Genomic DNA, 25,959 nt, shown 5'->3' on the forward strand with positions numbered 1-25,959 from the left:
GCAGCACTGCTTTACATTCCCGGCCCTCAGCTCATTTCTTTCACATTCAGTCTGCGCGTGTTGTCTTCTTCTCCTCAGCTCAAACCACCATTGTTGGCCTTTTTTATCACAACATGCACAGCTACTACAAAGAGATCAGCCCTGTGAAGACCAGGTAAGATGACACAGCATGCTACCAAACGTGAAAAGTAAAATCTTGAAAGGTCTAACTAATAATAAACAGCAACAAGAACAAAAGCGCAAAGTCAGGGACACTGTCTTTGTACTTCCTGTGTGGGAAATGGGTAAGCTGGCACCAAAGGCGCCCCTGCTTCCTGAATTGCAGAACAGCTGATGCCCCAGGCCAAGGCCTTATCTGTTTTTTTCTCTCCTATCTCTCATCACACCACTGAGCTCTGATACACCCTGCTATTAGCTCTTTCACTTACTGTTCCAACACTGGATCAGCTTGTTCCAGCTTTTAACTCAGTTTGACATAACGGTGATTAAGCATCTTGTTGTTCCCCACTTTTGCATCCATCTAAATTAAGTCAGAAATGTTTATGGCAGTACATTTGGAGGCTGCTAGGCCTCCCTTTGTATCGTAAGAGGGAGACGATGTTTGTGTGACCGCAATGTCAAATTGGGGTCACATGATCATCTTGAAAAACTTGTCATGGAATAATTCTGGCACTAAGTGTGATTCATTAAACAGACAGATGGTTAAAGTCTCATCTAAATGTCAATGCTCTGGTCCTGTGTTTAACACGTATGTGGGAATGCCAGTTGCAGATAACAGTGGTGATAGATGCTATTGTGAAGCAAGAGATCTGGAGTACTTCTCCTTTTAACCAACTATCAACTTTGATCCACTGATGAATTTGTAAGTTTGCTCACTTACCAAGAAATGAACATTTTTATGCAATCCTCTTTTAATGAAGAGACAGATAATCTTAACCAAATATCCAGAAAACAGAAACGCATTATATAAAGGTTATAAATTGATTTGCTTGTCATTTCCTGAAATAACTATTCGATCCCCTACAACCCAGCCACAATTCTTGCTTAGACTTGTTGTGTGCCCACAGTCATGCACGGAGGAGGAAACATTAGGTAATGGATGAGGCCATGTAATGTAAAATCAGCCAGAACACTGAGAATGGGTCGTGGATGGGTCTTCCAGCATAACAATGACTCAAAACATACTGCTAACTAGCTACTCAAAGGAGTAGCTAAAGAAGAAGCATATAAAAGTCAACTGCGTAGACGGCCTTCAGACTTAAGTCCTATAGAAAATTTGTAGAGGAGCTGAAGCTTCAAGTTAGCAAACGATAGCCAAGAAACCTAAAGGATTTAGAAAGTTTCTGTAGAGAGGAGTGGAACAAAATCCCTCCCGAGATGTGTGCAAACCCGGTGACCACCTACAAGAAGCATCTTACTGCTGTGCTTGCCAACAAGAGTTTCTCCAACAAGTACTAAGTCATGTTTCGCCTGTGGATCAAATACTTATTTCACTCAATGATTCAATGTCTTTTTTTTCTATATTTTGGTATATATTCTTGCTTTCTCCATTAAATTGAAGCTACTATAAAATTGGAGATGTTTCATTTCTTCGTAAGTGAGCAAACTTACAAAGACTTGGGATCTGCAGGGGATCAAATAAATCTCCCCCCACTGTATGTCTGCCATTTCTTTCCGTCTCTTTCTTTTGTATGTTTGTCTGGCTTTCTGCTTCAGTTTCTTTTTTAGATTATCTAAGCCAATTCTCCCCTTTTTATCTCTTAGGATTAATGAAGCAGCTGATTACAAGGATCACAAAATCCATGTAGCAAGCTGTCTGATTTCTTTGAAAGTGGAGCCTCTGCCAGCCCTGTCGGTCAACCTTTCTGGAGCGCCACTCATAAAGATTGTGCTCACCCATGTTTTGGTAAGACTGTAATTTGCATGTCCCATTTCTTCCTCTCTGACTCATTTATCTTTTTTTTCCATCTTGGTGAGTAATACTGGGAAAACTAAGAGAGTTTCTGCTTGTCTCAATTGTTGGGTGTGGGATGTTATCAGAGGGGAGAGCTCTGCCTATGGTTTCGATAGCGGTCGGATCTCTTCACATGAAAACTGTCGGCTCTATTTTTGGTATATGCTTATGTAAGACAATGGCTGTCCATCACTGACTGACTGAGGTTTGCGCAGCTGGGCATTTACCAGCACAAAGAGCGAAGCCTGGTTTGGTTTTCATTAGGCTGCCTAGCATTTCCCTTGCGGAGCATTTGGCTTCTAGAAAGCGAGCTGATTATGGGCATTTGAGCTGCAAGCTTAGGGCACTTTAAAAGGAACAATAACTTTATTTTATGAACAACATATTTTTCTTTGGTACTTTATGGCAGGGACAGTGCCAGCTTTCCATGGGAAATTCAGTCAAAACTGGAAATTAATTGACCAGTGTCTATTGCATTAGCTTGTGTTCCTGTAAACTCATAAATGTGGTGGCAAACTTCACAATCTTGTATTTGTTTTATCTTAATTAGTTGTGTTGATAAGCTGTTAGATTATCATGCAATGGCATTAATGAGGCGGTTGACTTAAGCACACTGCAATGTATTTCTGTTTCTTTTACAAGTCCTGCATGAATGATCGACTTTCTGTAGAAGTGAATCAACCCCCCCTCCCCACTCATAAAAGCAAAAAAGAAACTCATGCAGCTTTATGAAACCATGGTAATATTGCTTTGTTTGCCTTCATCTTCCCTGGTGAAATAAATGTTTATGCTGTAATTATCTGGCCTGGTTTCTGTGACAATGATTGCTCTGTTTGTTTTAACGGACACCATGGGAGAGGAGTTAAAATTTCCTTTGTTATGGTAGTGCTGGAGATGCTCAGCAGTTCTCCGCTCTGTTTCTGTTTTAAGGTGTTTCTATTTTAGTTGGATTGCCCTTACCACTGATGTAAGGATAAATCAGGTTACATGCATTCTTTCCTCTCTATCCCATTACAAATAGGCTGTTATACTTATTAGTAATGCATGCTGATTGGAACGCACCGAGCCAGCGCATTTCTGTTGCACATAGCTCAGGCTGTGATTTATTACGAGGAGCCACATCGTAATTTGGCATGCAGAACTTTTGGCTCTGGTCGCATCCAGAACAGGTTGTTTTTGCTAAAACTGCACAGACCTGTTGTTGGATTTAGTCAAAAAGAAACTATTTTGGTTGTTTTACTAGTTTTGGCAAGGTGTCGATACTTATCACCTCCCTAGCTTGAAGGCAGGGTGGGCTGCTGACACAGTATGTGGCAGACATTACCCGTCATAGTTTATGTTGGTCTTTACTGTCTGTACTAAACCTCAAACATGTCTGCTCATGGCACCGGTTCACTGGGCTGGAGTAAGTGATTTGCGGCTGACCTCTCTGTTTACCCCCTGAGAATAGGTAAGTGCACAGTGACTTCATTAAAGCCCAGTGGGAGTGCTGAATGTGTCTAGCACAGAAATATGTCAGCTCTCTCATCCGTCTTTTCGTGCTGTCGTGGCTACGACAAGCTCTGTGTTTCGTCTCTGGTACTGTACAGTCAACTACTATCCTGGCTCAGACACAAAGTCTCATCCATTTTCTCTGTCTGACACTTGGAATGCTAAAACATATGATATCATGGAGTGATGGAGTCACCAGCCTGTAAATAAACCTTTGTTATAGCAGGTACTACTCACTCAAGTCAAGGTCTAAATCATGTGGTTGCCATCTGAGTGACCTTGCATCCTTGACTGATGCTCTGAGCTCAGAGACTCAATCACTTCTGCAACCACGCTTTGTGGCATGGAGCTGGTTTGATAACCTGACTAGGTGTTATCATCAAAGGCCCACAGGCTTTCTCACGCCTTTCAGCTGCGGTGGTGATTGGACCCTGGCTCTTTTGGTGATTTATTACGGCTGTCTGACTCTGGTTTACTTTGAGAGGGGTGAAGGCGGCGAAGAGGAAAAAAACGGTGTGAAGCACTGAGGTCTGTAGTTAAACATTAATATATACATTAAAAAAAAGAGGCTGGCACCTTCTTTTTATCCTCTACTGGCATGAAAGCATCACACTGATGGTATGAAATGAACAAATGGAAAGATTGACTTCATGGGTGAGGTCTATTTATAGAATTAAAACTATGAGGATTAAATAAATGATTTTGACAAGGGTGCCTGACTTTAGAGGCATATAAAGAAGTGTGTTAGCTGAGAAGGTTTATAAGAAGATCCAGAGTCATAAGTGGAATGGCACGGCAGTATTTTGCTGCTAGTCTCTCAATTCACTTGAATGATTTTTATGCTGATGTTTAGCTTTTAATGACTTCTTTGAACTGTTGTTTTTCCCAATTGGAATGACTGTACACAGCATACATCTTTAATGACTTAAGGAAAGATTTGGGTGCACAAGTTTAAATGTATATGTCTGACAGTGACTTCTGTCGGTAGCCTTATGCAAAAGTAGGTTATAAACTCACAACTTTAGTAACTTTGCACATCTGTTCAACTGCTTAATTGTCATGGTGCGTTGTGTGGCAGGCAGGAGAAGGACCCAAAATGCAGACTCACAGACACGGGGATAAACTCAAAAACACAGCTTTAATGCTGGCAAAAGTGGAACACGAAAACAGTACTAAACTAAACTGGGAAAGCTAAACATAAAGTAAACCAGGAACCACGGGGAGAATAACACACAACATGAGGGAGAACGCGACGCTGAACAGAGGGAGACGCAGACAGAAATACACAGAGGGTAAACGAGGAAAGTGGGAACACACGGGGAACACAGGTGACACTGATAATCATAACGAGACAGGGCGGGGTGAACTGAACATGACATGTACAGGCGTGAGAGTCACAAAGTAAACAGGAAGTGCACAGAGGTTCAGACAGGAGGGGAGAGAGCACGGGGAAAACTTAGACATAATGGGCAGGGGAAACATGGAATAAAAACATAAGGAGAGACGAGGGCTCAGATACACAGAGGGGCACACAGGGGGTGAGAGTCACAACGGGAAAACACATAAGGAACAACGTAACAGATCAACCCAGGAAGCATGGCCTAAATAAAGAACAAAATACAAACATACATGAAAACTAAGACTACTGGGCCCGCATGGCCCAGGACCATGACATTAATAATACAAATACCTAATCAGCCAGTCAGATGGCAGCAACTCAGTTCATTTGACATGGTGAAGACAGCATGCTGAAAACTTGAAAACTGAGTATCAAAATTGCAAAGAGGGGTATTTTATGTGGCTTTGACTGTGGTGTGGTTGTTGGTGCCAGACAAGCTGGTCTGAATATTTCAGAAACTGCTGATTTGTTGGGATTTTCCTGCACAACCATTTCTAGGGTTTATAGATAATAGTATGAAAAGCGAAGCTATGCAGATCTGATTGGAAGGCAATAATAATTCCAACAACCTCTTGTTACAACCAGTATGTGCAGAAGAGCATCTCTTGTTGGCAACACATTGCCTGGTCCAATAAATCTAGATTTTTGCTCCAACATTCAGACTCAGAATGCTGCATAAATGAAAGTATGAATCCATCCTGTCTTTTATCAGTGGGTCAGGCTGCTGCTGGTGGTCTAATGGTTTTCTTGGCACACTTTCAACCCCACTTTACCACCTATTGTTTAAACACTGTTGCTGAGCACACTGTACGCCTCTTCTGATGGCTGCTTCCAGCAGGATAGTGCGCCATGTCACAAAACTCAGATCACTTCAAACTGGTTTCAATGGGATCACTGTACTCAGGTGGCATCCACAGTCACTGCATATCAGTCCAATATAACATCTTAGGGATGTGGTGATTCTCATCTTGGACATGCAGCTGACAAATCTGAATTTATGTGATGTTGTCGCGTCATTGTGGCCCGAAATCTCTGAGGAATGTTTCAAACTTCTTGACGGAACTGATCCAGAAAGCATTACAGCATTTTTGAAAGCAAAAGGGGGTCCAACCTAGTACCTGAGAGGTGTACCTATTAAAGTGTCCAGTGAGTGTGTTATGCTTCTACTCTTAAGGACCTCAAATATTTACCAGGTAGCCATACAACCTCTGAGAGGCTAACTTTTTGATTTATTTTCAACCACTGGTTCCCGCTTATAACAAAGAAAATGAGAGTTCAGCAGGAAGTAATTCTTGTAATAAGGTCAGGAGAGAATAAGGAAAAATGCTTACTTGTGCATGAAAACATGTCAAGGCTTGTTAGTGTGGAAAATAATGGGCTAATTGTTCAGTACCATTGAAAATAAACACGCAAAGGTTATTCAACACATACTAATACCCACGCTCTTATTTGTTTAATCACGCCAAGCCATGCTGATCCTGATCAGACCTTTCTGCCACAATAGCATATCTGCTCTTTTTTGCCAGTCTTTTTATAACTCCAGCACACGCCCAGTTTGAACCTTATGGGCAAAACCTATCACTCTGTTTTTCTCTCTCTCTCCCTCTCTCTCCAGATTTCCCAGCCACCCACACCCACCCGTACACTTGCGCACACAAACACAAGACCTGTGAGCCAACTCACTGATCAATCACAGATGGAGGTCTGGCTATTGCAATTCCCACTGCAATAGACAGCTCCTCCCATTTAGCGCCCCCTTTCTGTCACCACTCCAACTTCGCGACCACCACCTCTCGCTACGTGATAAAAAGCAGATCTCTTTTTTTTAAGCAAGCCCCCCATCTGTGCCCACAGACACAGGGAGTTTTCTTAAAAGAATGATGAAAAAAAAGGATTTGGTACTTGTGAAGTAATGTTCAAAAAGAATTTCATTGCCTAGTAGAAGCAGTTTTATGTCCGCTCTTTTAAACTCATGGCAAAACGATGAAATAGCAATTCAAGATTGTGAATGTGCAGAACAGATTTATAGCCGTAGATTTAAAAAAAAAATCTCGCCAAGATAAAGACAAAACAAAAAAAGCTGCTTTTATGGAATAAGTTAGTCTTTAAAAAGTCAAAGTGAATTTATTTCCCTCAAACAAGCTCTTCAGTTTAATAAATGGCTGAAATATTCTCCCTCCCCTGCTGCAGGCAGTAATGTTAGTCATGCAGTGTCAGGGAAACTAAGACCTAAACTAAGACTGGGATCTTTGTAATGAGGGATATTCCTGCACAATATAGCAGATTTTTTGGTATCGATACCATACCAAGTACATACAGTCAGTGGGCTAAAAAAAGTATTGATCCTCTCAATACCAATATCAGCATTGATACTGTTGATTTGGAACAATCTACCCACCTCTAACAGTTGATCGTGCACACAGGAAGCTCAATAATTTTGGAGAGCACTATCAGTGTCACACTAGCTGGCAAGGAGGCTCATCATCTCATAGTGACAGTGCTTATTATTCATTTAAAGAATTCATTTAGTTAAGTGCATCTATTTCTGTTGTTTATCCACACTCAGGATGCATCGATCTGGTGCTTATATAATAAGGAGTTATTGCCGTACTCTAATCGAATGGAAAGGGCAAACAAATGTATCCAATCAGCTGATTAACAGGTGTCGGCGTCATCATCTGAATCTTGGAATTTTCTCATGATAAGCACAAAATTAAAAATGCTTTTCTTTATGTATTGATAAAGATGTATGATTGCTTAAAATTTTCATGAGTTACAGTTAGCGTGAGTCGTCCCAAATAAAAGCTCTTTCTTTCTTGGCGTATCCTCAGCGTCGATATGTTTACATACCAATAGAGGTGCAAGCTTTATCGGGGAACATCATCACCTAAAAATCTTATGTATTGTTAAACTTCACCACAAAGACTCTAAATATGCAGCCCTTTGACTTTTTTTTTTAAATGTGAATGTGTCATTGCTCTGAAGCAGACCAGAAAACAGAGAAACATTGCAGTGGTTCCATGTGAAACCCCTTTGGATTTAAACTTATGAATTCATGCATGTGAAGCTGGTGATAAAAAGGGGGGAGGGGATCACTTTCTCTTTTCTTCTTTTCTTTTGAGTCGACTTCATATCAGCGATACAGTACATCTGCAAATCAAAACCATCTCGCTGACTTTTAGAGCTGTTTAATTGTTCCTGGTTTTCCTCACATCCAGCGTGACTATCAACACTCGTCTCGTTGTTTTCGATGTCTACCTCCGAGGCTGAGCTGGGACCACAGCTGCATGTCTTTTTACATTTCCCCTGACAGCATGATCTCACTCATAGCCAGTTGTGTTATGCTGCATGGATTTTTGTTGTTGCTCCTCGTGCTGTGTGTGTGGATCAACCTAAGTCCGGACTCTGATTGAATAGCTGTGTTACAGCAGCGGCACGGCCTGTGCCTCATCGCAGTCACAGGATGTGTAATGCTTTAGTTTATACTAAGTAGAAGATTTTTTTTTTCTCAGGCTCCGTGTGTGTTTGTGTGACTGAGGAATGTTCCACCATACCTCGTTGTGCGTTGCCCAGACATAGTGCAATAAAATATTTCCTTCCCTTACTAAATTTAACAGCAGTCAGTTCAGCTTTCTAAACTTATACGTGTACGGCCTCATTGTTTTTATGCAGAGCAGTTGAGCCACTGTCAAACCCTGTGCACCTCACAGGCCTACTCTAAAAGGTGAAGGTGATTTTAAATTATGCCTTTCAGTTTTGCAAAAGCAAGATTGATCATTGTTTTTATGGCGCTCGCTGCAAAATAAATACGTGTACCAAATCCAGAAATTGCAGCCCAAATTACACCTCAGCTCTCTGCGTTTCAAAACGATTTGGAACATTTCAGGGAACGGGAGACAAACGCTCCTTTTCTCTTCTCACGCTCACACCGCTCTGTAATTTCTCTCTGGTTTTTAAATGTAGCACAACTGAAACTGTCCGATTACTCTTGCGGCCGCATTTTGTTGTATCAGTGCTGGATGGATGGAATGAGTGGGTGAAGCAAGACTGACCTCAAGCTCTAGAGGATAGTAGTAGATATAAAAAAAAACAAAAAAATGTTTTAAGACTGAGGTCAAGATTGCTGTTACGTTAGCTCAGACTCAATTTGTTTCATTGTTGTCAGGGTTCCACGATTTTTTGCTGTTTCTGAGTTTTTAATCCTTAGTTAATATTACCTTCGTTGAGTTTCTGTTCCTGTTTTTTTCTGTGTGAAGGATTTTTCTCTGGTTCACTTTCTAGTTTTACTTCTTCGGCTTCTAGCTCTGCTACACGTGGAAGGCCTAAAAAACTCCACAGAGGACAGACAGGCTGGCACTTCTGTATAAATTGCTGGGTTGTGTATGATGTGTGTTATTTTTATCCTTCATTGTCTCACCCAAAAACCACGGATGGATGGATGGTGATCAAAACCATAAAGATGAAGATCTGATTTGGTTTAGAGGGATATGTGCGTCAGACAGCAGCCGCTGATTATCACTTTTATTCTGAAGGTGGTGTGTATGCCTGGTAGAGATGTGCTGCCATGAACAAGACAGGAATGGGTTGTCCTAACTTCCTCCCCTCTGGTCACGGCAGATGGCATTCCCTCCCTGAGCCTGCTGCAGGTTTCTTCCTGTAAAAAGGGAGTTTTTCCTTCCCACTGTCGCCAAGTGCTTACTGATAGGTGGTCGTTTGTTTGTTGGAGTTTTCTCTTTATTACTGTAGGGTCTTTACCTTACAATATAAAGTGCCTTGAGGCGACTGTGAGTGTTAGTCAGTCCAGGATGTACAACAGCCTCTAATATCAGCTTATACAGGCTCCAGTGCATCTAGTACATGACTGAAAAGATGGAAGTTACAGGTGCAAGAATTGATCCAACACCAACAGCTCTAAAGCTGGAGTCTTTCCATTCAAGCCCTCTGTGAATGGCTTCATGCAGTGTTGATTAAGGCTTTCAGCACTTAGTAAATGTCTCTTTACTCCTCCTGAGTTTAAGCGTGAAGCGAAGCACTGGTGGACCAATGTGATGCATCACCTTAACATTTAACGTAGCTGAAAAGAGTCCAGATAAACTTTTTAGAGGAAAGATTAAAGTCTGACAAAGTGAGCTATTGACCGCAAAGACATTTTCTTGTTAGAACTGAGTTCCCTAATGTTTGTGGAAATGCTCCCACAGCCAGAAGGTGGAGACAGAATTTCCACTCTGCTGATTTCATGCTTAATTCAGAGTTTACCCACTTTACTGTTGGCATTAAGTTAATAAATGTTTATTTGTTTATTTTTGCTTTTAAGTATTTTAACAGTGCATTATGCTGTATAAAAATAAATGTGAAATGAGTCTGTTTTGAGTAATTTAATAACGGCTTCTCTTGGTCATGACTCAGTTTATACAACTATTCACTGTGGCAGTGGAGAAAATCCCACCTGAACCCTGAACAAAGTAACAGGATGTGTGATTAAGCCAAATAATACCTCACTGGTTTTTTTTTTCTTACAAATTCAGTGACAGTAGCTAATCTCCTGACAAAAATGTTATCAGAGTCTTTTGGGGAAAAATATTTAAAATATCTAATCAGGTAACAGTTTATTACATAATCTTCTTATGAGAAGAAGAAGATAGGAAAGCTATCGACTGCAAAAAAAAAAAAAAATCTGCCAAATCAAAGACTTGGATTTATGGGAGCAGCTACAACTGCTTTTAACATATTATTATTATTATTATTATTGTTGTTGTTGTTGTTGTTGTTATCATCAAAAGAAGCGGTATGACTGTCCATACCCCCTCACCCACCCACCCACCCACCCACCCAAAGAAAAAGCCAGAAACAAGCATGCGCCAGCATATGCTTCATATCCCAAAAGTTATATCAGTGTCGCAATAGCTTCAAACAGGACCGAGCCCCTGCTCTCCTCCGCGATGTGATAATCCTCCGCATAACCCGCTGCACCGTCACATCCTATTCTACTCACGCAATCGGGTCTGAAAAGACCTCTGATTGGCTCCTTCACAGACTCCGTGTGCGTGGAGTTGGGTTCTCTCCTGAAATTCGTGAATGGCAATATGCTGAAAGGTTGTTTTGATTTCTTGTCCGGTGACAGCAAAACTGTGTTGCCTTCTCCAGCTGTAAGATTTTTAAAGGTTTTACTAAGAAACTTGTGAATTGAGATAAATTGCTAAGTATGAATCATGCCTGCCTGCCTTTTGTTGTGCTTTAAGTCATTTGTCCACATTGATGCATCAATAATTGTTATTAGATAATATTATATTAGATGTTATATATGCAAGCATTTGTATCTACATTAATTACATTTAACTGATAAATCTATTGCATGCTTAAATAACTAAGAATTTCAAATAGTTAGTTTAAAATTCTGGCAATTTTAACTGGCATATCCGATATGTTTGAAACCACAGGCAGCTACAACAGACACTGTAGTGGGACATTGTAACAAAGAGGCACCAGAAACATCTTGTCTATCTATGATTTATCAGCCTCTCTCTCCCAGGCTCTTCTCCTTTATCAGCCTGTCACTCTGCATCACTCTCCTGTCACTAGTTTTTCCTCTCCCTTATTCCTCCCTGTTCTGCTCGCCTTACAAGGCTCAAAGTGACTTCCAGGGCGGTGTTTCCTGGCCCTCTGTTGTTAATAAAGACTTGGAGCGCCAGCTGCAGTCTTGGCTGGTAGATGCTGAGGCCCCGGGGCACTGGGGAAACAACAGCGTGCTCTCAAAGCTCGACCAGATCTCCAAGTACATTTTAAGCGCTCACCAGTGACTTTCGGGGTCCTGCATCGCTCCTCAGATATCAGCTGGAAAATGCAAACTGGACACACCACAAAACAGTTGTTAGAGCAGGAACATGGCCAAGAAGCACGCTCATACAGTATGTGTGATGGTCTGTTAGTTAATGTATGTTTCACTTGTGTCTGGTACGCATCAGGGTTTGATGATTAGTGTTTGAAGCTGAGTTTACATTGTATTGTTAATAAGAATAATTAGTCTTCCTATGCTCTACAAAGCCCCAGTTAGAGCAGATATGGCCCTTTAGTGGTGGACTTCCAGTGGGCAAGTTGCAGTTTTTCTTATTTCCATCTGCTTTCATTTACACCCAGTAAGAAAAAAAGAGCATATTAGAGCCCACAGGAGACCAGTAAATTCATCCACGGGGTTGCTTGCAGATCACCAGAGCTGGCCAGCTGCTGGTGATGACGGGGTACTTTCTAAGCGCTCTCATGGCTCTTGCCCTGCTTGCTGTAATGGGCCACATAAATAGCTAATTGTTAAATCCATCTCGGAGGTCGCAATACAGGATGAGTAAGGAGGTGAATCTGCGAAACAGGCAGAATGAGAGCACGCCGTGACATCTAGGTATCGTGCTATGCTTTTGTAATATGAATCTCGGGGCCTATGGGCCATTTAGACAGCCTGACTGTCAGTTTCACTCACACTCTCACTTTTTCCAGGAGGAAATAGTACAGACACACTCCATGTAATCATATAGTTGTTGAGTCTGAGAGGAAAGGCAACAGTGCCTATGAAGAGGTGTGCAACACTTAGTGTTGTTTTCCTCAGCTGACAGATTGAGGAGGGTAGTGGTTTGACCCGTAATCAGGGCCAAGTCCCAATTACTGCAGTCTTGCACTGTAGCCATTAGCTCACTGTCTCTGGAGACTCCAAATCTCATTTTAAGGGAATGACTCAGAAAAAGTGATTTATAATCAAATAAGATTCTCGAAGACAGCAGGGATTTTCGCTCTGCGTGCTAATCACCTTAGCCGAGTGACGATCTGCACTTTGTCTTTCCCAGCGAATGATCTCAGATCTCCTTAGCTGTCATGTTTTACGCTGGTCATTTAAGCAGCAATGAAGAATTTATTGTTACTTTAATATTGCTTAATGTGTGCATTGAACACAGAGGTAGAAAGATCGAAAAGTCAAGCAGCCTGTAAGAAATAATGATGCTGACTGCTGTCTAAAATATTCTAGTTTATACACACAAACAGTCCACAAGCGAGCACGTCCTCATCTCACACACTTCTCTTACTCGCTGCCTTTTTTATTTTCAGACTAAAGAGCAACAGGACCAAGTACAGAATCAGAGCAATAAAGTCTTCCTCTACTGTGCCTTCTTGGACTACAGGTGGGTTTGTGTTCATGATTTCGACACAGAACTTCTGAATTATCCATTCAGATCCAGCTCCAAAGGGATTTTTATCTTGATTGTTCACTCGTTGCATGCATTTCTTTCTCGAGTCTTTAAATCATAAGAAATCACTGGTGATTGGAAGAAGGTGGTGGGGTTTTTTTTTCTTTTACTCTTTCAAATCAGAAACATCCAGTTTTACACGTGTCGCTGTTTTGGCTTCTTGAGCCACAGCCCTCAATGTAAAACAAAGGAAAAAAAGCTGAAGCTCTGATATGCGGAGCCAAAACACTTTTTGCTAAACTTAACTCATTTTTAAAAATAGGGAGTCCAATACATTGGATTCAAACACATCCTTCTCCTACTCCACTTTGCCCTGAAGCTTAAGAAAAATGTGAATAATTGGGTCGCCCTGTCAGATTGCACTAATAAAGTCAACTTAATCTCTGTGTGCCTCCCACGGGGGGGATATTGGATTATACTGAGTGCACCCTCTCAGCAGCGTTCCAGTAAAGAATTGCCCCGTCTGTTTCTCTGTATCGTGTTTGTTCTAGTTTTTTATGTTTGATCTTGCATTAGATACATTTCCTCTGCTAACAGCACCAAATTGTCATTCATTTCAGTTCTAAAGAGGGAGTATGGTCCAACAAAGGCTGCGTGCGCGCACATGGAAACATGACGTACTCCGTGTGTTTGTGCAACCACCTTACCAACTTTGCCATCCTCATGCAAGTTGTGCCCTTAAAGGTATGAATGTTCTGGCTGCTCTTCAAAAGTCTGAATATTAGGCAGCATTTGCAACAGATCTCATTTTTATTTTGTTGTTTTGAAGGAGTTCAACACAGTTTGATGTTTGTAGTCTTCAGCTTTGTATGTTTCTCCTATTTGTACTGAAGCTTCTAATCTCACCAGACTCCAGACTTTTATCAGCACGGCGCCTGGTAGCCAGTAACTCATTCTTCTATTTTTCTTGTTCAGTGGTGGTTTGCAAAGAAATTTTTGGTGGAATAACTGCAAGTAGTAGTGTTTTACATACTATCAGACTCCTGCAACAACAAAGGAAGATGTATATTTTAAGAAAACAATAAAACATTTTAAAATCATTTAACATTATTACAGTTTAATGGAAGACTGAGAAGTGAAAATGCAATCTCTGTAAAATATAATATTCAAGTGCAGACAGAGCCAGTGGCAGACACCTGGGCCAGGTGATGTGGAAGCCAGGCAACTTGGTCGGTGCACTCTGCAAGAAACTTTACAAGTGAATGCGCAGCATGAGTGAGTGAAAGGATGGAACCACTATATTACGCCATCCAACAAATCAGTTGGATTTAAAAGTGTAGCCCTCTCACCAAGACACAAAATACGCTGGTTAGCTTGTAGAAGAGTAAGTAAACAGGAAGCAGTGGTTTACCAGTGCCTTCTTTACTTCTCTATCAAACCACTAGTTTCACTGGTGGTTTGATAGAGAAGCGCTTTGTGCAACCATGATTTGTGTGGTTGTTTTAGGTCACTGAACAGGTCAGTGGAGCATTCCTCAAAGTTATGGGCTCTCAAGGGGCAAATAAACAAAAATCTCTTTAAACCATCCTTCATTTATTTTTTTCTATTTTCTCTTTTTCACGTTTACATCATCTGCACGTGGAGCACTTAAAAGCACAAAACCTGTGCATGATTTTTTCCTCTTATCTAACTCTTTTGCATCCAAGAATACGAACCCATGGGAGTATGGTTAGCATCCACAATGGCTTCTTAAAATAGAAAAAGCAGTCAATAGACAAGAGCATGTAATTAGTCTATTTGCTGATGACGTGTTGATAGCCCTCAAAAACCCCACAAACTCTTTTATGCAGCTTACAGAAATGTTAGGAAAATTTGGTACGCTTTCTGGCTACAAAGTAAATATACTTAAAACTCAAGTTCTAATGTTTAACTGTATACCAACTCAAAATCTTAAGGAATGGGAAATAAAGTGGGAGGCAAAAACCCTTAAATATTTAGGTATAAATATAACCAAAAACTATGACAAACTATATCAAAGTAACTATGGACATATAAATAACAGGATAAGGCAGGATATGGAAAGATGGAATACATATCCGTTAGGATTTAGTGACAGGATAAACGTGATAAAGATGAACATCTTACCACGATTGCTATATTTATTCCTCTCTCTTCCGATAAGCATACCTCAAACCCAATTCTCAGAATGGGATAAGTATATATCTAGATTTGTCTGGGAAGGCAAGCGGCCAAGGGTACGATACACTACTTTACAGCTTACTAAGGAGAAAGGAGGAATGTCGCTTCCTAATTTAAAAGAATATTTTCGTGCTGCACAGATACGCCATCCATCCATCCATCCATCCATCCATCCATCTAGGAACCTGATAATATCCTTTACATTAAATGTATGGTATGATACAGTAAGGGAGTTCAGGATTGGCAAAGAGCTTGGTTTGCTAAAATGGATAGCCTTCGATGAAGAATTTAGACCAGGAAAATTGGATCTTGGTTTTAAAAATTGAAATGAAAAGGGAATCACAGCAATTTGTTTATTAATCAAAAAAGGAGAAATTAAAAGTTTTGAAGAATTAAAACGGGAATACAACTTAAAAAACAAGGATTTTTTCAGATACTTACAGGTGAGAGATTACTTTAATAAAAACATAAAAATAGAGGAAGACAAAATCCATCCTATTATAAAAATAATTATACTGGCATATAAAAGTGTTATTCCAAAAACAGTGTCTACCCTATACAAATGTTTGATGGAATCAAGACAGGAATCAACTGTATATGTTAAAGTAAAATGGGAAAGAGAGCTGAGTGAAGAAATCACTGAGAGGGTGTGGTATGAAACATGGAAAGAACATAAGAATACAACTCACTCATTGAGGTGGAGAGAATTCATCTGGAAAAATCAAATTCGCTATTTTATTACACCTAAGATTAAAAATAAACAAACCAATACACAACAACAATGTTGGAGGCTGTGTGGATGGGATGAACCAGACCATACACACATTTTCTGGAAATGCAGAAAAATTCACACTTTCTGGGTTAAAATTCACTCAGCTCTCTGTGATATATTAGGTTATATTATTCCTAGAACCTGCCTTGTTTTGTATCTAGGGTACTTGGAAGGTACTGTAGATGTAAAGGATCGTTACCTGGCTAAGATTCTCCTTTTGGCAGCAAAGAAGGCCATCACCAAAAACTGGCTTAAGACAGAAACACCAGGAAAGCAGCAGTGGGTAGCAATTGTGGAGGACATTATGGAGATGGAGAACCTTACATATAAACTGAAATTAAAGGAAGAACGCTTTTTGAAGGACTGGGGAAAATGGTTGACGTACAACGGAAGGGGAAAAAAGACTGAACTGAATGAAGATGAGCATACAAGAAGAAAAAAAAAGTGAAATGAACGATGGAAATGTTTGACACCACAGGCATGTTTCCTTTTTTTTCTTTTGTTTTACTTTATCTTATTTTTCTAATTATTATTCTATATGTATCTATATTTTTATACATATATATTTGTTTGTTTCTTTTTCTTTCTAATTTCACTGTCTTGAGTTTGTGACTCTCTTTGTATTCTGTTATTCTGAAGAAACTGTATGCGTAATGGACAGGTGAGTTGTTCAAATAAATAAAATAAAAAGTTTAAAAAAAAAAAAATAGAAAAAGCAGACTTCTTATTGCAGCTTAAGTGCGCCAGTGCTGTATTTATTGCACACGAGTCTATTTGATGCTATGCTTTCCCTTAGCAAGTCTCTAATTAGTGGGCTGCCTCATCCCTCAGTTGCAAGGGAACATCTCACGTATCCCAGTTCTGGATGGCTGAGACTCCTCTACTCTTGTAATGACAAGGCACATGAGTAGACAGTTAATGGAAAATTAAACCCAAACACTCAAAATAGCCTGGAATCCAAAACAACATCAACACACTGGGCTGGACGCACACTGCGTCGATTATAAACATTTTTGCTTTTGCTCAAAATATAAAAATCGGTGTTTAATCTTTTGCAATGGCTTTAAGAGGACATTACCTCAAAAACTTGTGAACAAAACATGTAAACAAAAGCAGAATATATAGTTTTGTGATCAAGAATCATTTTAATTGCAACATCTGTGCTATCCTATTTGACATGAGAGGTTATAAATAACTTTTTGAGGCTATGATATTGTGCCCACTTGTGGAAGTACTAATGGTGTTTGTTAGTCTTGTGTTCACAGTAATAAACTCTAGAGACTCCCTTTGTTGAAAAAGGATGCACTAGATTTGGATGTATGTGGGATGGCACATGTACCAACACTCCATGTGCTGTGTTGTCAGATCTGATGTTGACAATGCCTCTCTCCACAGATTTCTACTGGCCACAAGGTGGCACTATCAACCATCGGTTACGTTGGCTGTTCTATTTCCATCTTCTGCCTTGCCATCACTCTGGTCACCTTTGCAGTCTTATCGTAAGTATTACTTTTTAAACAGTAAGTAAATTTACAAGAACTCAGTGGAATTACCTTTTTTTTTCCTTCATATGTGGCCAAAGACATGTAGTGTGATGAGTCGGATGTCAGAATCTGGAATGTTTAAATGCAACAAAGCCTTTTTTTATTACCATAGTAGTCTATGAAGTTATACTGTAGTTAAGTATTTTTCCTTTTGCTTCTTTTCAGGTCAGTGAGTACCATCCGTAACCAGCGCTACCACATCCACGCCAACCTCTCCTTCGCCATCCTGGTGGCAGAGATCTTACTGCTGATCAGCGCTCGCTTTGACCCTGGCACGGTACGTACACGGCACAGTGACTGTTTGATGATTGCAGCATAATGATGACAGGAGTGGCAGTGGTTTTAATGGTTTTACAGCTGTTACTATGACAAGGATAGAAATACATCATGTTGAAAATGATGAGAAGTATAGAAAGCAGTATAAAAATGAGGGTTTAAGAAAAAAATACACATTAAAAGAGACAGTTTTGATCTTTTCCCAGCTGCCATGTAAGGTTATGGCTGTCCTGCTACACTTCTTCTTTCTGAGTGCTTTTGCCTGGATGTTGGTGGAGGGCCTTCACCTGTACAGTATGGTGGTCAAGGTGTTCGGCTCTGAAGACAGCAAACACTTCTACTACTATGGCATTGGCTGGGGTGGGTCTGTCTTGCTTCTTTTTTTTTTTTTTTTTTTGAAAATATGTATTTAAAAAAGATAACTATTCAGTAATATTTTCCTCATTTCTGTCCTTACATCATCTTATTTTATTGTCACAAATCTGATCCAAAGCCCTGCCTCTACCCTGGACGACCTCATCTAAAGATGATTTCCTTAAAATTGATTTTTCTTTGTCAAATATAATAAAAACAGCTGTAGCAGTGTTGAATAAATCAACTTTAAGGTTCACTACATTCCAGTCTATCTTTTAGGTCTCATCATTTTTGTGAGCTCGAGTGTGATGGACAGAAAAAACAAATCTGGAACATACGTGTCCCATCTCTGGCTGCTGGGGAACGCCTCTCTTACATGTTGAACCCATTTGTGGAAAAACATCGGCTTTTTTTAATTACTTCCTTTCTTCTGGCTAGAGTATTTTTTTCATTTTGTGTTTTTTTTTTACTGCACATTACTCACTTGAGACTTCTTCCCTGTCAGCTTCAAGTACAGTTGTTATCAAAAGAAAGTAAATACATGCTTTTATAAAGAATTATTTCTCTGTTACGCTGTGATAAAGGCTTTCAGCTACTTCATCCTTCATTTCCTCACTCTAAGTAAAAAATTCCTCCCAGCATAGTGTCCTCAAAACCTTTGGACCTCAGAGGCCAAGAGATCAAAGCAGTGAAATCTAAGGACTTGTTTTCAAGGAAACAAGCAATTAGCAGCACCGCGGAGAAATAAAAACCTCTACAGGGAGTTTATACAGTTTATACAGCACGGTGCACAGTTCCAAAGTGTTTGCAATGAAGTTTATCCTGTGGAGCTTTGACAACAAGGCAAAGAAAGGAAATGGGAAGGGAAAAAAACTCTGCGAGCAATCACCATTGGATTTAAAACGAAACATTTACATTTGTAGGGATTTCTATGGCATTTATCTAACATAATGTACAGTAAGGTACAGTGAGAACATGTAAACTGTAACAAATATGTGTTTTATATACTATAATTACAACAAACTAAAATATACAGCATACTATAATAAAGCTGCCATGCTATTCTATGTGTAGGTACTGTATGCAACCCCCATTTGAGGAGCGTATGGAGGAAATAGGTGTCTATGGTGCTGCTATTACTGAATATGTGTTTGTTTGTTTTTTTGGACCAGGTTCTCCGTTCTTGATCTGTGTCGTGTCCATGACATCAGCCCTTGACAGTTATGGAAAAGTTGATAAGTAAGTATAAAAAAGAAATCTTTGGGGAAATGTACTTTACTCCATTAAGGCTCTTTGCAGTTGCATAATAGTGACATCACCTGTGTGCAAGAAATTGCAAACAGAAATTGTTATTTAAAAGCATTTGGTTACCAGTGTGTTGCTCCATGTTTGCATTGCAAATTATTTCCTTTTTGTTCTGAGGGAAAACAATCCAAAGTCTAAATGAAGGAGGTATCCTCAGCTCGGATGCATAATTTACTGTGGGCGGAGAATACTGAAGTTTTCAGCTGGCTTTTCCGTGAAAAACATTCCAAAAACAGAGAAATTCCAGTGCATGTTAAAATGCCTACTACACTAAAATGCTTACTTAATTTGATTGAATCACATTGTTGAAACTTTATATTAAGGTCAGATAAAGTTTTACACTTTTTTGTTGTTTTTCTTTTGTATAATTGAACAGCAAGTCACAGAGAACGGTATAAAAGAAAGAAAAAAGATCAAAATTTTCAATTCAAAATTATTGCGAGTTGGTCATCAAAATTCTGATATACCAAACGTGAAATTTTGAGACATTGTGGATGGCAAAAAAAAAAAAGTTTGCCCTTTTTAGTGGTGACAAAAAGCATCGTGGGCATGTTAAAATAGAGCCAACCTTTTACTTGTGAACTGTGGATTTCTCTTTAGTAAGGATTACTGTGAGAGACCATGAGTTGTTTACTTATTTAGAGCAAAGTGGCTCTAAAGTCATATTAAAGATACATTTTGGCCTACATGTTATGTGTTTAAATGCTCTCTTTTTATATGATATACAGTAGTGTTGGTTTCTTGTTGTGGTATTTGTCGTCATCCTGGATCTACTAGAAAACATTGTTATACAGTTATACATGCATAGACTACATAAACACTGACTAAAAAGCTTTTGGGGTTGGAATGTGATTATCAAATAATCGTCAGTAAAAGCCTTTCAACATTTCTTCCATTGGATAATCTTGTTTTTGTCTTCGATCTTTTTGAACACTGTCTCATCTGTTTATTTCAGCTGCTGGCTGTCACTGCAGAACGGAGCCATCTGGGCATTTGTGGCACCGGCTCTTTTTGTGATTGTGGTGAGAAATTTGCAAAAGTTTCCTTTTGTTGCTTTACACGAGTCACAATTTGTCACCTAATTTACAAAAAGTCTGTTTTCTGTTCAAACATGGCTTTGTTTCAGGTAAACATTGGCATTCTGATATCCGTGACCAGGATCATATCTCGAATCAGCGGAGAGAATTACAAGGTTCATGGAGACGCCAATGCAGTCAAGTGAGGGGTTTTTTGTTTATTGTTTTTTTACATAATCAGGCTAATTCTTGTATTATTATCAAATGCTGATATTTGAATAAAAATTCATAACATAACCATGTTATCTCTTGGATTGTCTCCAGGCTGACCATAAAGGCAGTAGCTGTGCTTCTGCCTATACTTGGCATTTCCTGGATCTTTGGTGTTCTCGTGGTCAACACACAGTCTTTGCCATTCCTTTATATATTTGCAGTTTTCAACTCATTACAAGTAGGTTCTTTACGATATGATCAATGTTAGATTTTGTAACGCTATTTCTAAAACTATGTATAAATTCTTTTCTCTCCTTTAGGGGTTCTTTGTCTTCTTATTTCACTGTCTTCTCAACTCTGAGGTATAATGCTGAATATGTTTTCACTTCCCCACACACAAACAACTAGAATTTCATATTATGTATATGTTATTAGATATTTAGTCTAAATAGCAAGAAGGGGGACAAAGTTCTCTGCTGTAACAACTTCTAACTTGTGATGAATGCACAGCATACTTTGCCTCATATTTCTCAGTGTTTGTGATGGATTTACTTCTTACTGTAGGTCAGAGCTGCTTTCAAACACAAAACCAAGGTCTGGTCTCTTACCAGCAGCTCCATCCGAAACATTAATGTGAAGCCCTTCAACTCTGACATAGTGAGTCCTGATCATGGGGGAAAAAAAACAGATAAAGCAAAAATGGCTGCTTGAGTCTGACTTAATCTCTGTTTTTGTTGTTTTATAGATGAATGGACACAAGGAGGGTGTAACTCCCACCAAGATGAACACATGGGACAAGAGCACCAACTCAGCCAACCGCATTGACCTCTCTGCCGTGTAGAACCCCACATCACTATTTCCGCCTGTGGTGGGAGAGCAGTCTGAAGCCCCCAGAGTGTCCTCCCACATTATTATGTAATGAATTGGACAGTGGTCTGCTTAAGTTAAAAATGTCACCAAAAGAAGTGTTTTGTAGCTACGCGATAGCTTCATCTTTAAAGACAAACAGATTCTTAGGACTGTGCCTTACTATCCACTCAAAATAACATGCCGCATTCCCAAAAAGAAAACCAGAAGGAGAAAGAAGGATCTGTGAAGTTATTAGAAAGATCCATGAGCGTAGCTCGAGGCCTGATGATGAAACTCTGTAGTGTAGCATGTCAGCTTGTCTACCTGCATACTGTACTGTAGATAGGGGAGCTAGGGTTAGATGGCACAGATTTTATGTATGTTTAGTACATATGTAGAATGAAAAAAGGAAGTTATTTTTGATGCCAAGGGTGTACTTACTGTTCGCACTCAAAGAGTAACATTTATTAATATTTTTTATGACAAGAAAGAAAGAAATAATTGAAAATATTAACTTTATCTCTGGGCATCGAATGTCGTTTTCAAAAATTTCAGAATCTCTGTTGGTTGTACTTATTTTTTCTACAACTCCACAAAGTTATCTCCACCTACTAGCTAGCTAGCATAGCTTAGCACAAAAACGGGAAGCTAGCTAGCTTGAACAAAGGAGACGAAATTCACCTACCAGACACCACTAATGAGGCTCATTTGTTAAATATGTACAAAAACAGATGTAAAAATAACAAGCTGTAGCTTTACAGTCATGTGCCAGATTAGCGGCATCCGTCTTTCTGACGAATCTGTGCTCTGCCAGACTAGTTTGCTGCTGTTTAGCTGTAGACTCAAGAGCAGTGGTGTCTAATCTTTTTATGTAACTCTTGGCAAGAAAGCAAACGAGCTTATCTTCCAAAATGTCAACCTGTTTATTTGAATCACAGGGACGTGCTTATCATAGCCTAAGCTGTCTCACATGATAAAATAGTGCAATTACATCCAATGAAACGCAGTAATAGGCTAAGTATTTTCAAGATATAGCTGAGTAAAAAACAAAACCATGCCATCGGATAGAAAAAGACCAAGGAAAGTTTCTGTTTTCCTTTAACTTAGTGTTATATTTATGTTTTAAAAACTATGACAAAGTGGTTTGACCAACAGGCAACAGAATTCATCATCATAAGGGACACATTGTAAATTTTATCTAGGTGAAACCTTTTTTATATTCACATGATAAACACAGTTTTAATTCAGTTCTGGTGATGGCACAACACAATAACGGCATAATAACCATGGATGATGTAAAAGTGGATTAGAATCTTATAACGTATTTATTTATTTTGTGAATCTGAATTTATCTTTATCTTGTCTTCTGCAAAGTGTCACAGCTCAACAATCAGTATGTTCTTATGTTAAATTTGTGTGTCTGTTACTGTTTAAAATGAATAAAATGAATTGACTGGCACAGTTGCAGTACCTCACATCTTAGTAAGCTGCCATATATTATTTTTTTCATGGAATAATGAAGACTAGTTGTGTATCGAACACCGTTCTGTGAAGTTTTGATTTCGTGTTTAGCCTCGTCTGTTGCTATTTCTTCTATAACAGAGGGACTGGATAAGGTTATTGCTTTTTTTTCTTACTATACTGTGAGAATTAGGGGAGATCACATTATTTAAAACATCATCGATCTTACACTGAGACATCAATAAGTTTCCTAGAATAGGATTTACTGTAAGTCACAGATTTAAAATGAAATATTTCAGTACTCCCAAGCATGTTTGTGATCTTTGATGTTTGTTGTCTTACGGTACTATGGTTTGAGCTTTCGGTTATCTTTATTAAAAACCTTTTAGTATAAGAAATCAGTGTGTACTTAAATAAATGATTTTCAGCATTATAAAAACATATTTATATGACTTATGGGACAGTTTTGGTGGATACAAGTGTGCGCACCTGTTATTTACACTCTTATAAAATTAATTTTTGGCAAGAATGATTTTCTGTCAGGCAAAAACTGCATTTCACAAAAGTACAAGAAAAACTGCTAGACATTATTGCTTTTTTAAATGTATTAAAGAGTGACTGAAGATACATACTTGATTTGATTACATCACATTGCTGAAACCTTATTTTAAGTTCAGATAAAGATGCATGTTGATTTAAATTTCACTGAACTAACACTGAACCTTGCTATGACCAAATCCTGTTTAAATTCAAGAAATTGGTTGTTGTTTTTTTGCTATTGCTTTGTGTGGCCATAGAGAAAATATTAGCAGAGAAACTCTTCATTTGAATGCGTGATGGCCATTTACCATTTGTTAACAACTGAACTGCTAATTACAGAGCTTAAAGAGCTTAACCCCCTGTGGGCACTGGGCCGTGGGGTTGGGTTTAATCGCGGGAGGCCAAGAGCCTTTGTGATAATGAATGCATATTAGTTGGGGGAGGAAAGATTGAGTTTATCTCACTAAGTGAGGTTAAATGCAGTGGATTTTATTGTAACAGAATGCTATTCATGTCTCTACTCTAGTAGTCCTCCACAGCATAACATTAGTATTTGATTTTTATTTTCTGTAATTAAAAATACAGTAATGAAGAACTGTGTTGAAGCTTGTTTCTTCAACTGAAAAAAAAGTTTCTCACAGTTAAGTTGACATGTTATTATTCAACCTAATTTCTACGTTTTTAATGATTAAGTATCTGCGTGAGTTTTTAAAAGTTATTTCCCCAGACGTTTTCGCCAGTAAGTAAAAAGTATGTGATACCAAACTTTTAAATTTTAAGATAATACAGTAGCCCCAAACCCTGAAACAAGCTACCAATGCGAAGTGGCGGACTTTACGAGTTGTCCCTGAAGGCGACACCATGAAACAGCTGCCTGCCTGTTTGCGCATGCTCACCAAAAGACATGAATAACCCCTGGGTAGATGGGTAGAAAGGTGAGGAGGAATACAACAAAGTTTAAACATAGTCGTGTGGACACTAACTGTGTTGACGAGCGGTCATTTGAACTTTTACCGGTTCTAGCAACGCGACATGGACTAGTTAACCTCGTTAAATAAGCACAGTGTGCTGCTAATATTTTGTTTACATACTGTTTACGACGAGGTTATTTCAACTTTTTTTGCTTGTCGAAACTTTTTTATGTTTTTTTATCGACATTTGCTATGACCACAAAGCTTGCTTCGTGCCATGACGGTGTTTTTCATCAGTGGTATGGGATTTGCTAGCAGGAGAAAACTGCCGTGGGACCGCGCGTTTGTTTCATTTGGAAAATCAACCACTTAAAACACTATCGGATATTTTAACACATTTTTGTAATATCCATGGAGTCTATTGGGAAGTTTGAGTTCAGCAGGAAAGACCTGATTGGTCATGGCGCATTTGCAGTTGTGTTCAAAGGCAGACATAAAGAGGTAACTTTCATATCTGATGTTAATTTTGATTTATGTGGATCTCTGGAGATGAATAGGTTGTGTTGTTGTTGTTGTGCTTATGTACTCCCTTTGTTTACCTTCCAAGAAACGTGATTGGGAAGTTGCCGTGAAGTGCATAAACAAGAAAAACCTTGGCAAGTCTCAGTGTTTGCTTGCCAAAGAAATCAAAATATTAAAGGTATGTATTTATTTAAGATGGTGCTGTGGCATGTCTCCAAGAATACCTTTGACAAATATGTTTTTTCCCCACACCTCTGCTAGGAGCTGAAACATGAGAACATTGTTAGACTACTTGACTATCAGGTAAGGTTGCTCCCCCCATCCTCATCTTCACAGCACATGCATAACAAAACTCACAGACATGCTGTACTGTTGACTTTGCTGCCACATGATGCAAATGTTGCTGAAACACTGGCAACCAGTTACACAGCCAAGCCCAGAGCTTGATCTGAAAGTTTTAAGGTTCCTCCATCACAAATAAATTATTATATAAAATGCATAAAAGTAACCGCGTGATTGATGTTCACTTGTGATGTATAGCGCTAAATTTTGGATTTGCTTCTGGGGCTAACTGCTAGAACCCAAAAGGCTTTTAGCTTAGCAGATGACTCTAGCAGAGAACATTAATTTACCTGAGTGTGCGCTTTCCTCTTCTCAACTTACTGACACTCTGATAGCCAGGCAGACAGACATGGGTGAGGTGATCTATTTCTGACAGATGGCAGACTGCAGCCAGTGAGACAATGGCTTATAAAACACACAACCTGAGAAACACTCACACACAAGAAAAATGACTGCAGGTTACACGGGGAGATTTCAGGGGTGATGGCAGAAGCTTACGCAGGCATTAATGTGTGTAATTTACCTGGCATCTGTGCAATCTAAACCCTCTGGTATCTGTTATAACCAGACACATTACACCACCACTAGCTTTATTATGGCTCTTCTCTGTGGTTGTTGTTGGTAATGGTGGTATATATATATA

The 25,959-nt window shown here is 39.2% G+C and overlaps 2 protein-coding genes across 9 annotated transcripts in view; both read left to right on the forward strand.

The window, feature by feature from the left end:
- adgrd1 (adhesion G protein-coupled receptor D1) overlaps positions 1 to 21,770 on the forward strand; it is a 32,663-nt gene extending 10,893 nt beyond the window's left edge. For all 4 annotated transcript variants that reach the window (XM_005926948.3, XM_005926949.3, XM_014335072.2 and 1 more), the window contains 14 exons: positions 79 to 154; positions 1,765 to 1,906; positions 12,933 to 13,006; positions 13,633 to 13,756; positions 17,379 to 17,482; positions 17,693 to 17,804; positions 18,010 to 18,163; positions 19,330 to 19,396; positions 20,418 to 20,484; positions 20,589 to 20,680; positions 20,803 to 20,929; positions 21,012 to 21,053; positions 21,256 to 21,348; positions 21,437 to 21,770. In XM_005926948.3, the coding sequence (XP_005927010.1) occupies positions 79 to 154; positions 1,765 to 1,906; positions 12,933 to 13,006; positions 13,633 to 13,756; positions 17,379 to 17,482; positions 17,693 to 17,804; positions 18,010 to 18,163; positions 19,330 to 19,396; positions 20,418 to 20,484; positions 20,589 to 20,680; positions 20,803 to 20,929; positions 21,012 to 21,053; positions 21,256 to 21,348; positions 21,437 to 21,532 (1,370 nt within the window). In that variant the 3' untranslated portion in view covers positions 21,533 to 21,770. The remainder of the gene's footprint in view (positions 1 to 78; positions 155 to 1,764; positions 1,907 to 12,932; positions 13,007 to 13,632; positions 13,757 to 17,378; positions 17,483 to 17,692; positions 17,805 to 18,009; positions 18,164 to 19,329; positions 19,397 to 20,417; positions 20,485 to 20,588; positions 20,681 to 20,802; positions 20,930 to 21,011; positions 21,054 to 21,255; positions 21,349 to 21,436) is intronic.
- Positions 21,771 to 23,766: 1,996 nt separating this feature from the next.
- ulk1a (unc-51 like autophagy activating kinase 1a) overlaps positions 23,767 to 25,959 on the forward strand; it is a 16,045-nt gene continuing 13,852 nt past the window's right edge. For 4 of the 5 annotated variants that reach the window (XM_005926966.3, XM_005926963.3, XM_005926964.3 and 1 more), the window contains exons 1-3: positions 23,767 to 24,953; positions 25,060 to 25,152; positions 25,236 to 25,277. In XM_005926966.3, the coding sequence (XP_005927028.1) occupies positions 24,864 to 24,953; positions 25,060 to 25,152; positions 25,236 to 25,277 (225 nt within the window). In that variant the 5' untranslated portion in view covers positions 23,767 to 24,863. Of the gene's footprint in view, positions 24,954 to 25,039; positions 25,278 to 25,959 lie in introns of those variants that run through there. The other variant, XM_042222803.1, reaches the window with a different exon arrangement.

This window comes from Haplochromis burtoni, unplaced genomic scaffold, assembly GCF_018398535.1.
Source record: "Haplochromis burtoni strain Fernald_Lab_line unplaced genomic scaffold, NCSU_Asbu1 Contig_95, whole genome shotgun sequence".
Classification (NCBI taxonomy): Eukaryota; Metazoa; Chordata; class Actinopteri; order Cichliformes; family Cichlidae; genus Haplochromis; species Haplochromis burtoni.